Source organism: Xyrauchen texanus, chromosome 8 (genome assembly GCF_025860055.1).
Source record: "Xyrauchen texanus isolate HMW12.3.18 chromosome 8, RBS_HiC_50CHRs, whole genome shotgun sequence".
Lineage (NCBI taxonomy): Eukaryota > Metazoa > Chordata > Actinopteri > Cypriniformes > Catostomidae > Xyrauchen > Xyrauchen texanus.
This window is the reverse complement of record NC_068283.1, coordinates 13,733,422-13,751,467: the sequence shown is the minus strand read 5'-3', so window position 1 is coordinate 13,751,467 and position 18,046 is coordinate 13,733,422. Positions and strand designations below refer to the sequence as shown.

Genomic DNA, 18,046 nt, shown 5'->3' with positions numbered 1-18,046 from the left:
TCAATGTGGGTCTAACTATCGCAGCTTTTAGTGATGCAGGGACTATGCCAGTTGACAAAGATGATTTGATAATGGAGGTTATCAGTGGTGCTAAGGCAGGTAAACAGGTCTTCACAAGGGAGGTGGGGATGGGGTCCAGGTGGCATGTCGAAGAATTTGATTTAGTGATGAGCTCTAAAATAGACTCCTCAGTTGGAAGACTGAAGTTACTAAAAACAGCAGGTGGGGCTAAATTTATCACAAATGCTGCTGGCAATGCAGCCGGTGTGATATTCGCCACGGCCAGTTGTTGGTGGATTTTTGAGATTTTTGAGTCAAAAAATTTAAGAAAAGCAGAGCAGTAATCACCAGAGAGGTTATTGATATTTGAATCCGGAGGTTTCAGTAACCTTTTCACTGTTGAGAAAAGTTTCCTTGTTTTCCCTTCACCCGCACTGATACTATTCGCATAGTAGATATTCTTAGCTGTATTCAGAATATCTTTATAGTGGAGAATATGTTCAGTATACATTTGTTTGTGAACTGTAAGTCCTGTCCTGTTGCTTTAAATACAATAACATGTTCCAGATAAATACAGTACACAATGATTTAAGCAGAACTCGTAGATTATTTCATTATGAGTACTCATTTTCTAAAGTGCTCAAGTGTACTTTTACACATACACTGTGACATAGTGGAATATTTCATTGAAATGGCACATTATCTGAAGGAGATAATATAATATGCATATTCCAGAGATGTGATAAATCTTCTTACATAAATGTTAACATGCAGAGCTTTGCAAAGTAATTAATTCAACACCATTAACATCAGTACAGAATATTGATTTTACATTTGTTTAAATACATTTACAGAGCAGCCTATCAGTACAAAGAGATATAATATTGATATAACAAAAGATAATTGAATGTTTTACTAAGATGATGTTAAATGATCACAGCAGTTCAAAAAAGTTTATTTGCATTAATGTTTAGTATAAGCAATATTGAATATTTAATATCAGCTTAAATTATTTGCTCTTCAATTAAACGTTACAGATAAGAACATAGGTCTCACATCTAATGCTTCAACGTGGTCCGGTTACAGATTTAAAGATGAACAGATGATTTACACGAGAAAAGCACAGCTATGGGCACAAGCTATAGCAATACTTGCTTTGTTATTTAAAAGGCACATATACCTGTATGCATAGTGCCACAAGACACAGCATGTCTGCATGTGTGAGGAGAACAATGAAATGTCATGGGTCTTATGACTCATCCAACCAACAGAGGTACAATTGAGCCATTCTTTGTAAGGAAACACCAGCCTGTCATATATTCACATATTCACACTTAAGTTATTGAATAACATCCAAACAGAGTCATGAAAATAATGCCTTTGTATGTTGAAGCATTGAAAGTTTAGATAACAATATAAGCAAAAAAGAGGTAAATAGTGTCCACCATGGCTTTTTCAGTCCTCAAAATATTAAAGAGCATAAATAGCTGGACAGGCAAGCATGTTTAAAGCACTAATATTTGGTCATAAAACTGAGATTAAGTCATCTATTTCCTGGTACAACAGTATTTGATCACTATAAATATTACATCTCAATTAATTAATAAAAAATGAAAGATGCTTCTCTGACTCTCTTCATATTCAGTCAATACACAAAAGGACACTTAAGCACTTAATTACAAAACATTTCAAATGCACCGTAACTATTACGTTTTTATATTATTTGCTCATTCGTTTAACGCATGATCAATTGTTGAGTTTACACAAAATGGTGTAACCGTGAGACTTCATTAAAATGTGCTTTGACTATTACCCTTAACAGGTTAGTTAAGCTTTATCACTTAGTATTTTAATATACTCAAAGCTCTATATTCAGCATTATGTAATAATTATGTAATTGAGGTGACCTTCTCTCTCAACCTCCAAAACAAATCACTGTTAAAATTCACCTCACATTTATACAAAAATCAACAGGAATTAGACCTGCCCCAACCCATTTCTGCAATCTCATTTTAATATTTCATCCAAAAATGAAAATTGTCATTATTTACTTTTTGTTTTTTAAACAGTCCGATGGCATTCTTTCCGTGGAGCACAAACTTCCTTTTAAAGAAACATATTTTCCATATAACGGAAGCGTGGTTCCATGCTGACCACGGGACTGTTCAGATCCAAAAAGAACAAAAAGAACAATATATGTTGCCATGTGGAACATATTTGATTTGAGTAGCCAACTTGATGAAATGGAGCCCTAAATTCAATCACAAGAAAGGCCTAGCAATACAACAGATCGCCAGAACAAAACTCAAAAGCCAAAGTAAAAATAAAAGGACTGGAATTAGAACAAATTGGGTCTTGGAATGCGAGTGCATTACACAAATGAAGGGACATTAAAAGGAGGTTAATGTTGGGCTGTTTACAAGGCTTCAGAGAAGGAGTAGGGCCTGCATGGTTAATCATCCAGTTCTTCATCCTCCATGTGCAAATGGCTTGAGGGACCCAAGAGTGGCTGACTGGAGCAGCATGTACTCTGAGTGTTCAGACTTTCTGTTGAGCCATATAATCCTGTGGACATGACAATTGCTGCAGTTAAAATGCTATAAATATCTACATGTCATGCAGGTACATTTTGATGTGATAATTGATAGGCATGCCATATAAATATGCCAATTCCATATTTGATTAACTTGATGGTAAAATATGTTTAGACAATATTTTGGTCACACTGCCCACTCCTTAAATCTGGGAAATACTGTAAGGTTTTCTGAATAGGTGTGCATGGCACAGAGAATAAGATCATGAGAGAAAAGCAGGGAGAGGGGCACAAAAGCCTACATACCATTTACTCCTCCATACCAATAGAGCAGGAATCAGAACCTAGAGCTGCCCAGAGCAAGACCACAAGACAGGAAGGCAGCAGAAGGAAGGTGAGGAATAAACGGCACACAGATTAGATAAGATGAATAACCGAGAGCCAGAAAAGAGCGTTTGTCAGAAACACACAGTGTTTGTTAATGCACCAGTATAGTAAATGGCAAAAAGGTAAGAACGAACAGAGTTGTTCAATAAGGGCAAGCACAATCAAGACAATAACTCCTTTGTAAATCAATGATCAGAGGCCTTTTGTGTCTGGATGCAGTAGTGTTAAGTTCTCACCAGGCAAGGACATGTCTCCCGGTGGGTCACTTTCAGTTTTGGTGAAGCTGCTGTGCTCACTGCTAAAGTCATTCATGGCCTCTTCCTCCAAATTCAGTTGATCCTCTGTACAAATTCACAAACAACAAAAAGGGAAGCTGAAATCTCAAAAAGAAATGGATGAGAAGGTTAAAGGAATGATCCAGGTTCAATAAAAGTTTAGCTCAATTGATATTTTGACTCGTCCCTCATTTATAAAAAGATTATAGTTACAGTGAGGCACTTGAAGTGAATGGGGCCAGTCCATAGTGTTATGTCCCAGGATGTATTTGTTGGTTCCTTCCATTGTCAACATATTTTGTTCAATTACATCTATAGATGTAAGGCATTGGCCTTATTGCAATTGGAGATTTTGTCCACTTTGTGTTGTGGTTTTCCTGTTTTCTCTCTCTCTCTCTCTCTCTCTCTCGGTGATTAACATCAGGTGTCTGTGATGATTACCAATCACTCCGCTGTCTGGATTGGTTGGTGAGGAGAGGGAAAACGGGATAAATCCAGAGCAGATCTTCACTGCAATAGAACTTCCCTTTTTCCCCATCCCAGACAGTTGTGTTGGATGTATTGCTGCTACATAGTGTTGTTGTGGTCATCATCTATTGTTGTAAATAGTGAGTTGAAGGTAACTTGTTGATGTTAACCTTAATCATTGTTTAAATATTGTAAATAGTAGTAATACTTGTTAATTGTGGAAGCTGTAGGGAGATGGGTTCCATTTTGTTCAACCTTTTATCTTTTCTCCTGTGTTTTGGTTAGTGAGGGAGGTAGGGAAGTTAATGTTGTTTATTTGCACTTTTTCTTTGGTAGGTAAGGTAGTTTTGAGACTCCAACAGATATTTAAGTTGTTTTGGCCTTTGCCCCCTCCTGAGGCCTTTTTGACTTCTTTCTCTTGTTCTGATTAAATAAATGATTTGTTTTGGATTTTAAACTTGAGTGATCATTTGGCTAGGGTTAAAGGACGTGACGTCTTTTTGCTTCTTGAACATTTCCTGCTAGTTGTGCATTCCAAACGGTACAACTCACCCTCTGAAGGGAGACAAATCATGATAGTCAAGCTGTAAGATCACTCAAACATATGTATATAAAAAGAAAAATGTATACTCTACTTCAAAATTATAAATTATCTTAACTCAGATTCTTATTTAAAGGATCTGGTAATGATACTGGACGTGCTTCAGGTATAGTTGTTTCTAATTCCTCTGTAATTGTTATTGTTTACTTGCTTGAAATGGTCAAACCAATAAGGTTAGCAGGCAATTTTATCACACTAAAATCATGTTAACACATATATAGTTTACATCATGTGGCTATGTAACTATGAACTTAGCTAATATTAACTGCACTCCAAAAAAAATATTTGTCAGTATCTTTGTCATGTTCAACTGGTGGATTTGACTTAAACAAAGAAAACACAAAATCAAATATAACCCTGTTGACTTCCTTAATGCACGTTCCTGGTCTTATTCTTCCACTTCAACAGTGCACATTATTCCAAGTATACAAAAAGTTTGTCTCTTCATTAAAATGTAATCAATGTGTAATAACTTGCTCCACCTCTGGTACTACTTTCGATTGACATCACAAATCCCTATAACTTTTCAACCCTTCCCCTCCAAACACCTGGCTCCATTCTGTATGTAGTGGCCACTTTAACAATCCAATCAACTCCCAACAGATCAAATCAAGTCCTGTCCTGTTCTTCACTTCTTTTTGGAATATCCCTTTTCACTTGGAAATACAGAAGTCATGAAACTGAAATAACCAACGTAAAACACTGTTCACAACCAAAGTTAAAATAGTCACCAAAATCTGCCAATTAAAGAAGATACAGTAAAATACACTTATATTGCATTACAAATTCCAGACTTTTCTAGAATGCATAGAAACACTTTGGTGGAACATCCAATTTCACAGTGATCTTTACGGAGCTGACTCACCATCCTCAGGAGAAAGTGAGTCTGGGGCATCCTCCCCAGCAGTACCCTGAGAGAGAGAGAGAGACACATGAGAAAGGTACAGTTCATCAGGTGGGCAGTAAGGTGTTAGATGGGTTGAGATACTGACCTCAGTGGGGGCAGGGCTGCTGGACAGCAGCATGTGTGCTTGTGCGTCAGACAAATCCGACAGCTTTTCTTCATCCTCCTCCTGAATGGGAGATGATGGAGAGCGCAGAGTGCTGCAAACACACAGAGACTGTCAAGACAGTAAGCTGGAATTTGACTCACTGCAGGCATGCTTCCTGAGATGCTGTGAAGATTTTCCTCTAAGACAATTTGGTGCTGCTCAACATGTCAGACAAAGATACAGTTTGCCAGACAAAATCTGGTCATCGAATTTTGGTATGGATGCACCAATATGAAACATTTTGGCAGATACCGAAATCAACAAAAAAACTATAGGCAGATACTAGGCGCTGCTTGCTCACACAGTGCTGACTGAAGCACTGAATGCAGACTACATTTTGAAACAAAGCCTTTAAAGGTTTTGTAATTGCGCAAGGCCATGTTGCGATTTCAATCTTAATTCAATCAATCATGCAGCATTAATGGATACCATACCAATGTCTCATAAGTCAAAGTCTACTGGTTTCAAAGCATTTTGGATGGTTTCTCATCATGTATAGGTAAGTGCTGCTTTCACAGCTGTCACGTCTGTAACAATGGTTTCTCCTCATTATTGTGGCGACAAGAAAGTTACATTTTATATTACATGTTCTTAGGAGTGCCAACCCTTCTACATATTGTTGCTATTATTATTTCTGGTCTGTGCATTTGATAGGGCTGCACAATTAACCGAAAAATATAATCAAGACTACAGTTACAGCTTACGCAATTATACAATCACAAAAAGTGTCAATTACAGCATTTCATTAAGGTGTACTCCCACTGTGCCAAAACGTTCTATTTACATTTTTTTGGGGCTGTTGTTTGCATGAATGTGAAGGCAAATAAGAGACATCTTCAAGTCTAAAGACATATCAATAATGCTCACTATCTAAATTATACTGTGTATAATATATTCAAAATGTGAATAACACTTTGTTTTTCATGCAATTAACCTAATAATGCAATTCAGGAACTCAGTTTTCAGCTTGCCCACATAAAGAATATGGAAGGCAGCTGCCCCAAACAAAATAAGTATTTTAATGTAAATTATAATAATCTAAATGAATCACAACTACTGTACAATACCAAAGGAAATAATCTAAAATGAAAAAAAAAAAAAAAAGTGTCATAATTGTGCAGCTCTAGAAGTTGACAAAGTTTTTAAAAAGTGTGTTACTAATTAATTATAAATAAACAATAGCGTCTTCATGCTTATAACCGATATGCCGACAGTTTTTCATTTGGTCAATAATTGGCCGATAAATATTGGTAGCTGATACATCGGAGATCCCTATATTATTTTTGCACTTTAAAATCATGGACTGTGCGATACAGTAATAACACAATGTATGCAAGTCTGTTTGAATGCAAAAAAAAAGTACATACAACTACATTCATTAAGTTTACTAGCATAAATTACATTTATTTTAAATGACATTCAATGTCTGACACTCAACAAAATGCAGAGCTCTTTAATAAAGTAACTTGAGAAATGCAAGGCCGTTATTTAAAGATTGTCATGAGAAAAACTTGAAAACATTTATTTGGAAGAGAGAAAAAAGCTTGCAGTTGCTTTGATAGCAGAAAGTAATAAAAGGACTCGTTTATGTTTAGGTCTAAGCGTGTTCTTGGTGAATTTAAATGAGTTTAATAACTGGTGTCTCTGATATTCGTAAACGATAAGGTAATATTTAATTAAAAGAAATTATGAGACCATTCCATGTCTCTTCACAAATTTGGACAGTTTTTAAATATTTCTTGTTGCTTAATACTCTCAAAGATATTATTGGTGAAGCAAAAACGTGTGAAAAACTCAGACGCGAGTCACGTGAAAGACCATTAACGCGTATAAATATCACTCACTTTTGCACATTAATCATTGCTATTCACAATCACATAAGTGACCGATTATGGTTTCAAAACAGCGAATTTCTCAGAAAGGGAGGAGTTTGGATCCCTGAGATGATTGATTTTTTTTTTTTTCATGCATTTATTTATTTTGTTAAATATGATCATTTTCACACAGTGGTTGGGAAACACTGTCCTAAAGAATGCTTGCAACTGCTTAATATAAAATATAGCTTATTCGGTTTCATGATATTGGGAAGCAGATCTGGTTTACCTGTCTGGTGACTTGCTGACTTTGCTCTTCTGTCCGCCACTGTCTCCAGAGTGCTCAGGTGAACTGAGCTGCCGGCTCTCTCCACTCAGGCTCCCAGAGAAGTTGATCTCATCATAAAGAGGTGCAGATGGAATGCCAGGGGACACGGCACCAAGCCCATTCAAAGCCTCCAGAAGGGAGATGGGCTCATAGCCGGGAGGAACTGAGTCCGAGCTCTGGAAAAGGGGGAAAAACGAGAACGAGACTGAATTCAAGTTGTACAATAAAAATGCCTTGTAGAGGGAAAGCACAAGCAGATCCATAAGTTACATACAGAATGCTCATCATGGTCCATGCTCTGAGCCAGCACTGGACTGAAGGAAACGGGTGAAAGTGCTCCAGGCTTCCTTCTTACAGCTCGGATCTGAAGAAGGGCTTGAAATGCTGCAGACAAACAAAAACGCCACTTTTGATTTTGGTATTCACAAAAATGTCTCAATGTGCATGAAGATGCATATCTATCTACACATACAGTGGCCCCTTAAAAGTATTTGAACACTTTAGTCACAATTAATTAATTTCTCTGCTTAAGAAACAATATACTAAATAAAGTTGCATCTGTAAACAAATGATACTAAACCTTTGGTCAAAATTAACTTTTCTGAACCATTTTTGCAATTTCTGTTAACCACCTGGTCCCAACATAATTTTTGTGAATGTATGAAGTCAGTTCCGCCCTAATGTTTACATAGGTGTCTTAGAGTAGCCACATGACACAAAGTTATTACACTAACTAGAATGTGTACTCTTGTCTACAGTACATTTTGACCAATATATCTAGTTTTATGATTTGAAAACAAACAAACTACTTTTTGTGAAATGTTTTGCATGTAGTATTTTTGTGCTTGATTTTGAATTTGATTTCTGTCAGATAATTTGCATTTGGTTTGACATTTTGTCAAATAATGCCACATTAATTGTTACATGCACCTGAAGTGCCCAAATACTTTTTGGGACAGCTATACTTCCAAGCTGTTATTCAAATGGGACCGGTAACAGCAGTTACATACGCAGTCGGCAGATCGGGCAATTGTTGGCCTGGTAGCGTAGAGTATCAGCACAAGAGTTACACAGACACAGGTGCCTACAGGGTAAAATCAGAGTGTCCCGTAGATCCGACAGACACACTACACACTCATTGCTGTTGTCACTGTTCTCATCATCAGATGGCTGAGAAAAAATAATGAGATGATTATAATAATCATTATCATCAATACTCATTAAATCATCAAAAAACAAAAAAGGTTTCCAAGAATAGGAATAAACATCTTTTCACCTTTGTCTCTTGATTGTTCTTATTCTCAATTCCATAAATCTCCTGTAACAAGTAGCTAACACGGTCCACCTGGAAAATGAAAATAAATTGTTTTAAAGTAATTTTTCCATCTCTATTTTGAACTGTGGCAGGATGTACTGTAAACTCACTATTTGTTTCTGCTTCAAAGGCTTCACCGAAAAACTGCCATCAACATGCTGTAGATGAAAAAAATGATGCAAGTAATACACAACATCCAAACAAATTCAACCAATAAGCATGTCAAATTTTTTTTGTGTAATATGAGTTGTCTCAGATGTGACATCCTCCTTATATGTCAACACATAATAAACAAACAACATATTGTTTATTTCCTGATCAAATTCAACTCACTCTTTCAAATGCTGCCAGCAGTACATGTGCATGTCTCAAACAATCTGAAAAAACAATGACAATTAAAAATGTAGTATGACACCCAGACCAGGGTCAGAAATTAACCAGGGCTAGAGGTACAATGCCCAGTAGTGAATTACTGTTTTTTATAATGTTATCTAATTTGTGTTACATCTCATAATATTCTATTGTAGGACTATCGAGTTACGACTTTCTGCAATTAAAGCAATTTCGGAATTTGACATTAACTTACAATACACTGTTGTGTGTTAGAAAAAGTATGCCCTCATAAAGGTAAAAAGATAAACTGATCCAAAAATCAATTCCAGTATTTTTTGTATTATTATTTAAAGGGATAGTTCAAAATGTAAAATGATCTCATCATTTACTCAACTTCATGCCATCCCAGAGGTATGACTTTTATTTTTAGAAAAATACCTCAGCTCTGTAGGTCCATACAAGTGAATGGTGATCAAACCTTTGTAGCTCCAAAAAAAAAAATCACATTAAGGAAACATAGAAGTAACCTAAAAGACTCCAGTGGTTAAATCCATACCTTCTGAAGCAATATAAAAAAAAAAAAATGTTTTTACTCTAAATCTGGACTTTCACTTTTACATCTGAAAGACATGTGTTGCCTGTTTGGTTTCACTTACACATCTGAAAGTGAAAGTTAAAGTGGAGATTTAGAGTAAACAAAAAAGGGCAAATATTTTTCTCTTTCCAGCCCACACCTTTTATACTCCTGAAGACATGGATTTAACCACTGGAGTCCTTTATGTGACTTTTGGAGCTACAAAGATCACTATTCACTTGCATTGTATGGACCTACAGAGCTGAAATACTACAAAAAGCTGTTTGTGTTCTGCTAAAGAAAGAAAGTCATAAACATCTGGGATGGCATGAGGGTGAGAATTTTAATTTTTGGATGAAACATCCGTTTAAATAATAATTAAAAACAAAAACCTGGTATTGATTTTCAAGGACATTTTTTTTTCCTTTTACATTTATGAGGCTATACTTTTCTAACGCATAAGTGTATTTGTAAGTTAATGTCAAATTCCAAAATTGCTTTCATTGCAGAAAGATGTACTGACGAATGGGGTGAACTGTCCCTTTAAGTTCATTTCTGACACTGCTACCCACTATACAATACACTGAGGTGTTCTCATTTGAGATGTTGGTGTTACTATGTATGCCCTAACTAGGCAATATATGGTAAAGTGCAGAGCAATACATCACAATTCGTCCATGTTAATCTTTTTCTGTTTCAACCAGCCATGAATGTCAACACTGTTGCATGTCAAGACATTTTGACAGATAGTTGGTGTCTAACTTTGATGCATCTCCCTGGGTAGTTAAACCCACAGTGAAATCTCCCTGCTAGAAATTCTAGTTAGAATGAGTAAACTATTTCTTTCAATGAATAAAAGTCATTAAAACATACCATCTCCTTCATCAACTACAGCCTGAATCACCACAGGAAAAACACCTCTGTCCAAATCAAAGTTGAGCTAATAAGTGAGAGAACACACAAGCATTTGTCACGGTAAATTATTTACATTCCCACAGACAGGTCACTATAATTGTATGGCTTTTACGTGATTTATGTATAAAATGAATAATGCAAAGAGGTCAATTCCTTATAAGCCAGCATGGATTTCACCATCAGAGGAGTGACAACACTAAACTAGATTAAACTTACGTCTTCTTCCTTCCATTCAGAGAAATCAATCTTGAAGGATGGCAGGGTAAACTGCTGGCTAACACCTTTTTTGTAATATACCGTCTCAGAGACCAACACTGGGCTTTTTGGGCTGTATCTTTAGAGAAAAACATTTTCTTAAACAAAATCCCATTACAGAACATTTTTTACATTTGTAGAGGCTTTATGCTTTTAAATACATTTGCTCTGCGTAATACTCAATAGGAACAATGACTGATTATTCATTAATTGCTAAGCTTTTACATGTATGTATTTTGCATGGTCTTCAAAATGAACTATGGCAAACATGAACTGTAAACTGCTATTCTTTTCTCTGAAACTACTAACCAACTGTGCATGTACATGTAAAGTGTGCTGCTAAAAATTACCCCTGAGTATCTTTATTTTAGCTCCCCACTGTTGTTCAATATGATATGAAATTTAATTTCATAGAATTAATTGAATACTGATAACAAACTGTAATATCATTTGATGTTAAACTACATCAGTTATACCATTTACTGAAGACCAGACCACTGGTTTAGACTTATTTACACAAAGAATGTGCATGTTGCGTCACATTTGATCAACCCCAAGCATATCTGGTTAACAATTTAACAGAACAGTAATACTCTTTACATTGCCATCCCATTAGAGAACTCCTCAAAAGCCTGACAGTAGATGGTGATGGCCACTCGAGCATCTGAATCAAAGGTGAACTCCACTCCATACAAGGCTTTTGGTTTGGCTCCTTCATCAGTAGGAGTATCAGCATCATCTTTATACCTATAATTCACACAATCAAAAAAACTAAATCAGCTCATTAACAAATAATCAGGCAAATTAATTAATAATGGAAGTATAGGTCTCTGTGGAACAAAAATGGTGTTTCTCAATCAGTGGGTGTTTTCCAACCAGGATGGGTGATTTTCAACTATCCAATGAAAGTAGGGAATCTCTATATAGTATGCAAATCGAGTAAAGTGGTTGTAAACGCCCATCCCAGTTTGAAAACAATCACTGATTGAGAAAAGCACACCAGTCTCGAATTAAGAATGTAGTAATAGCATAGTTCAAATTCTTTAGTGATATTACATGTGTTTTAATCCAGACTTTAGTACCTGACCAATCGCAACGAGTCTTTTCTGATGTTGACAAGACTTCTCAATGTCTTGACTGGCTCATGGGGTGCTGGGGTAACGTAAGGAAACTGCAACAGGCACCAATAAAACAGACACATCATTTATATTTATTGTCACTGAGTAGATGGTTTTATCCAATGACTTACAAGAGGAAAGCACAACACAAAACAAAGTTCAAATGCTGACAAAAGAATTATACAGATAGTAGAAATTCAATATTCAGGTAAGTGTAATTCTTTAGAATTGATGGAGTACCTGCACTGGGCGGTTGCCAAGAAAGTTAAGATCCATGTTCTCCCCAAAGAGGTAACCCTCTGGATGAGGAGTGTCAAACTTCTCTCCTCCCATGAAAAAATGGCTGGCAAAATAGTTTCCTTGGGAAAAGTAAACAGCTTAATTACCCGATCTGCTTCCTATAAGAGGTCATGAAACGGAGAATAACTTTTTCCTTGATATTTAAACATAAGATGTAACTGTACTATAAAAACATACTGTAAATTTCAGAACTCAAAACTTCCTCCCCAGTCTAACATGACCATTTAATTTCCCACCCATTTGAAACCTGTGTGTTTGTGACATCACAAGACATTGTTCTCTATTTACACCACCCACAACATTCGTCATCGCACCCTTGGCCCCGTGCAAAACGTTTGTGCACAAACTGCTCAACATTCTGTTCTTTCGCCCATCTGTGCTATATTTAATCCATAGTGTATGTTGGTGTAAACATGGACTAGCTGGACGTCTTCAACTGTTTGGATTAGGGATGCCATGGGAACGCGTACTCGAGTACCAGAGTACTCAGAAATAACAGCAATGATCGATCATGAAAATAGTGCCCGACCCGATATATTGGTATCGGTGTATATGTTTACTGATATGCGCAGATATGAAAACTTTTTTCAGAACATATAATGCAGAAAACAATGCTTAAGAATTGGTGTCATAATGTAGTTTGTCCAGCAGAGCGTGCTCTGACTCCATTGTTTACAGAGCTGTCTCTGAGCTGACGGTGGCTCTGCAGACAGGGTGGAGTTAAGTGGTGCGGAGTTAAGTGGTGTCTTCTCGGTAAGTTGTTAACTAGTTTGTGAATACTAGAAAGTTAATAAACAATGACCCGATAATTTTTGCTTTTCAATATAACTAATATAACGTTTTACCCTGTCCCTCATGTTTATCACGTTTGCTATGTTAGCCAGCTATAGTTTGTCAGTGCAGTCAGTAACGCAGCAGATTGAAAGGTAAACATCAGATCATCTATTGCAGCTCAGCAGACAATGGTGCGGTGGTGGATTGTGTCTGTTGAGTGTTGATTTCATGCTATGTTGTTACATAGGTTGTGAGACGCAATGCTCTGCAAACCGTTTTGTTCAGCATTCACAGTTTGGTACACCCTTCGATTGAACAATTCCAGTTTTTGCATTTATAATATGTAATATTTAAAAGTCTGGTTTTCCACCACTGAACGTTTCCCCTGAACTTGTATTGCAGAATATGGTGCAACGTTGCTGTTTATCTCTTGACTGCTTCTTGTTTTACAAACAGCCTCTAAATGACTGGCAGTATTAATATAGTCAGCATTAGATTAATTCTAAACTGTACTGATGTTTATTTAGCTATTAGTTTTATTCTTTATTTTAATGGTCAGCAACTGACTGATCCTAAACATTCAATACTGATTTTTCTTTAGCTATTTATTGTATTTTTTTTTAGGGCTGTCAATCGAATAAAAAATGTTATCGATTAATTACATGGTGTCCCGATTAATGAAATCACAATTAAACGCATATACAAATATTTGCTAAAAAAGCCCCTCATATAACAATAATTCAATATATAATGATAACGTAACATGTTTGTGTTGTGCTACCTGCTGAAGGGTTGTTTTGTTCTCTGTATAAACTGCGTGTTGCCCATACAGCTGAAGTTTCACTTACTGCCCTCTGGAGTAAACAGGTGTTACTACAAGCTTGCATTTCTCAGGAATCTTCCTTATTACGGTACGGGGGCATTGCGATTAATTGCGTTAATTTTTTTAACATGTTATTTTTAATAAAATTAATCACACTGAATTAAAGCAATGGTAATGGCATCTCTCACGCCAACCGTGGTTTGCAGATACACGCTTCAGAAACAGAAGTGCACACTTGCTAAGCTTATTACGGTAACCTGAAGGAAGAACAGAGACCTGCGTTCTGAGCATTGTTTCAATGAATTGTCCAGCTAGTCTTCACATAATGATGACAATATATAATTTATTATATTTTGATTATGACCTCTTTTGCACTTATTGTAACAGACTACATTACAACAGCCTATAATAATGACACTGGAACAATAACACGCAATGCAGCCAAAAACATATAACATGCAGTATATGTACATGTCGATGTGTGGAAGATAACAAATTATTATTAAAAAAATAGCATTTTATGACCCATTTAAAGGGATATTTTTATGACCCAAAAATTATAATTCTCTCATCATTTACTCATTCTCATGAGAAACCAGATGTGAATGATTTACTTCTGCAGAAAACAAACAAAGACTTTTAGAAGGATAGCTCCTTGAGTGAATGGTGACCAACCCTGCATCCGAATATCCATACATCCCTACATAGTATGCAAGTGGTAGTATGTCCGAATCCATAGTATTCATAAGACAGTAGGCGAGAAATGCCTGGATGTCCGACTACTTCCAGTGGGAATCCAAAGTGTGGATCGGTTGAACACTTTCCTATCCCACAATGCATCAGGAGCTGTGGAGATGTCACGTTAAAGTGCTATATTTAAAACAAAATTGCGGAGAACTGCAGGGCAGAAGCAATATACAAGAAACATTGCTCATTGTGCTTGAATGCCGCTTGTTTAACCGAACTTGAGTGGATTATTTTCACAGTTGTTGTTGTTGTTGTCATGTCATATATTCTGGTCACGCGACCATGCGTACATTCCCTGATGTTAATATGTCCAAATTCTATTCATACTGCGCACACATACCAAAAGAGCATACGGTTTTACCAGCAAATACAGTACATACTTTGACAGTACTTGGTTTCAGATGCAAGGTAGAACTCTGAAGCTCTGAACGTAAGCAGCAGGAGGCATGTTGTAAGATTGGCAGCTATATTAAGTTGATAAAACTCGCACACAGGGGTAGGAGGAGAGTTGCTGGTACATTTTTGTTTTCCTCCAGCAGCAGCAAGTGGCATAGGGCCTACAAGATGATGTCCACTAGATTGCATGCCAAATAAAATGATAAAGTTCACTTGCATTTTAGAATAAGTGCTAATAAAAAGTTATGGCTAACTCATCCCATGTGTCCCTCATTTAACTTATAATTAAATATGTATAGTCAGTATGTAGGAACTTTTAATTTTTTATAGATATTTAGAGAGTTGTTGAGCTCACAAAAACTGAAAATTCCTGCAGGTGTGTGGAGCTAGAGAATCTTGCCAACAATTTTGAGATTTCTGTCTGTATACTGACAAATTATCCAGACTAGTCAAATCAATTCCATAGTGAGAAAAAAGAAATTCTTTCTTTTCTCACTACAGAATCGTGTATACAACAAAGATTAATAGTTTTTGATATACTTGACTAGTCTTGATACTTTTCCAGTTTGCAGACAGCAGTCTCTAAAATATGGAAAATTTTATTATTACGGTTTTGATGTTAAATAACCTTATGACCCTTATTTGCTATGCATATCTGTGACCTTAGGTATTCAAAATAAAATTTAGCAGCATAATAATAGTCAGCTGGAGCTGTGGCTTTTCTGTACTGTCCACTTAATACACATTAAGACATTGGGCTCGTTGTGCCACAGCAGTGGAGCACTGCATAATGAAACAAGAGTTTACAATTTGCAGATCACGTGAGGATTTAAAAGGGAAATAACCACACGATCTGAACATTTTAAAAAGCGAATGCATGTACATGCATAAGAACCTCACGAAATGATTCAGTGTGTCTGATATCAACATAAGGGACACAAATATAAGAGGCATGCACGCACTTAAGAATCTCAGTTACAGGTACTGCACTAATATAACTCAGAATTCTGCTCTGAACGTCACGTTTGCTTATAATTAAGAGAAACTTTGCGCAGTTTCTTTGCACTTTTGCTTTGTTTACTTTTTGAGCTTTATTATCATTCAGTAATACAGTGACATCATGATTTATGTATGTCAATAAGCTCTGCGGTTGAATTTCGGAAGAGGCGTATTGCCACGCCCCATCGTCAAGGCTGCTTTCATACGAAGCATCATTTCAGTAAGGATGCTGCCATAGAAGACAGCTGCCTATGTAGGCAGGGGACAGCGAGGCAGCTCACTAAGTTTTGGAACCGACCACTGGATTAAACCACTGAAGCTTAATGGATTACTTTTATGCTGGCTTTATGTGCTTTCTGGAGCGTTCAAATATCTGGTCACCATTCACTTGCAATGTATGGACCAACAGAGCTGAAATATTCTTCTAGAAATCATCATTTGTGTTCTGCAGAAGAAAGAAAGTCATACACATCTGGGATGGCATGAGGGTGAGTAAATGATGAGAGAATTTACATTTATTGGGGAACTATCCCTTTAACGTGGTTTTGTTGACAGTAGTGAACCGTTTTATTTATTTTATTGTCTAGTTTAATGTTGAGGGCAGCAAAAGCTCAAGAGACAATCAGACGCCACCGACACTCTGATTTTAACATAAACCTCCTCACAACAAGCAGGTCGGTGCAAATGTCAGTCTTACCTGATTTGGGAGGATATCTGTAAGCAGAATTGGCCTGGATGTCAATATCCTCAACACCGGCCATTCTTCGAGTAAGAATTGCACCCATTTTCTCCAACACAGTCCGTTCAAAACAAACTATCCGTTGTGAAATGTCAACACGATCAGCGCTTTCCAACGTCAGCTAATCAACTGTTAAACATGACGAGAGTTTAATGGACATTTCTCTTTAGTTTAGTCCGATCCCTTAAATATGTCTTGACACTAGATAGCAGTTGCTTCGTCTGCCACAAACGAATAGTCAATAAAACAAGAGGTGAACCGGTATCTCAGCACATATAAGTCAACCCTGACTGGCGAGAAAACGTCTTCGCCGTCTTTTGTCCACTTTTATCGTTCAATGTTTGTCGCAACAATATTAAGCTGCTGCTCCTCTTCCTCTTCTGCTTCTTCTTCGTCTTTATGGCGGATCGCAACTTAACAGCGCATTACCGCCACCTACTGTTGGCATGGACCAGAATCCCTGAACCTCCTGTAACTATCCTCTTCCTCCTGCCTCTTCATCAAACAGAGCTGCGTGTTCAGCTCCCCTGGCGGCATCTTTGGGTGCGTTCACATTTACAATCACATATCGACACCCCCACCCCCCTGGTCAACAACTTTGGGGGCCTGTTGAAGTGGGTTTTGCCCAGGGTGCCAAACAAGCTAAAAACGCTAATGACTTCTCTCCCCACTACTGACTATATTGAGTTTAAGTGTCTCCCCTTAGTTTCTGTATCCCAGTATTGTTGCATCTCTGATATATCTTCCTTTTTATTAATGACTTGATTTCTGACCTACCATGTGAGATCTCCATTTCCACTCCTTTCCAGTGCTTGTTTAGCCAATCTATCAGCCTCCTCATTCCCTTTCACTGCCACATGTGCAGGGAGTCAGGGACCCACACAAACTGTACCTTCACTCTTAATTGCTGTAATGTATATAAAAGCTAAAGAATTTCCGATATAACATCTTGCCTTGTTTCAGATTGCCGAACATCAAGATTTACCAGAGCAGAACTTGAATCTGAGCAAATTACTGCGTGTTGTGGATTTATCTCACTCACCCACTGTATTGCTGTCATTACTGCCATAAGTTCTCCAGTATACACTGATAACTGATCAGATATCCATTTCTTCTTTACAATTTTCAACTTTGGAATGGTAAATGCTATCCTTCCTGTCCGATATTGTGATACTTTGATGCATCTATGAATATGAGTGCATTATTTCTATAAAGCAACCATAAATACTCCCTCACCCGTACCACTTCTTATTCATTCAGACCTTCTTTTTGCCTAGCCTCCAACAATGTCAGGTCCACC

The 18,046-nt window shown here is 37.0% G+C and overlaps 1 protein-coding gene across 2 annotated transcripts; it reads right to left on the bottom strand.

Moving 5' to 3' along the window:
- Window positions 1-613: 613 nt before the first annotated feature.
- LOC127648037 (E3 ubiquitin-protein ligase MGRN1-like) lies at window positions 614-17,137 on the bottom strand. 2 transcript variants are annotated; one of them, XM_052132613.1, is made up of 17 exons: window positions 16,705-17,137; window positions 12,209-12,327; window positions 11,933-12,021; window positions 11,451-11,597; window positions 10,812-10,929; window positions 10,554-10,620; window positions 9,107-9,150; window positions 8,884-8,931; window positions 8,735-8,803; window positions 8,469-8,628; window positions 7,733-7,842; window positions 7,420-7,634; window positions 5,257-5,368; window positions 5,130-5,175; window positions 3,157-3,261; window positions 2,840-2,883; window positions 614-2,565 (listed from the first exon to the last, which is right to left on the bottom strand). In XM_052132613.1, exons 1-16 carry the CDS (start codon window positions 16,790-16,792, stop codon window positions 2,843-2,845), a joined length of 1,578 nt encoding a protein of 525 aa, XP_051988573.1. In that variant the 5' UTR covers window positions 16,793-17,137; the 3' UTR covers window positions 614-2,565; window positions 2,840-2,842. The 2 variants fall into 2 exon arrangements, with proteins under 2 accessions (XP_051988573.1, XP_051988571.1); XM_052132611.1 differs by lacking the exon at window positions 2,840-2,883 and having other exon boundaries at window positions 618-2,565.
- Window positions 17,138-18,046: the final 909 nt, after the last annotated feature.

Bases quoted from the DNA above. Each gene is read 5' to 3' on its own strand.
- LOC127648037 (XM_052132611.1), bottom strand. From the start codon at position 16,792: ATGGGTGCAATTCTTACTCGAAGAATGGCCGGTGTTGAGGATATTGAC. The intron at 11,598-11,932 runs GTACTAAAGTCT...TGTGAATTATAG, and splicing joins GACTCGTTGCGATTGGTCAG to GTATAAAGATGATGCTGATA. The intron at 8,629-8,734 runs GTGAAAAGATGT...ATTTTTTCTCAG, and splicing joins AGAACAATCAAGAGACAAAG to CCATCTGATGATGAGAACAG.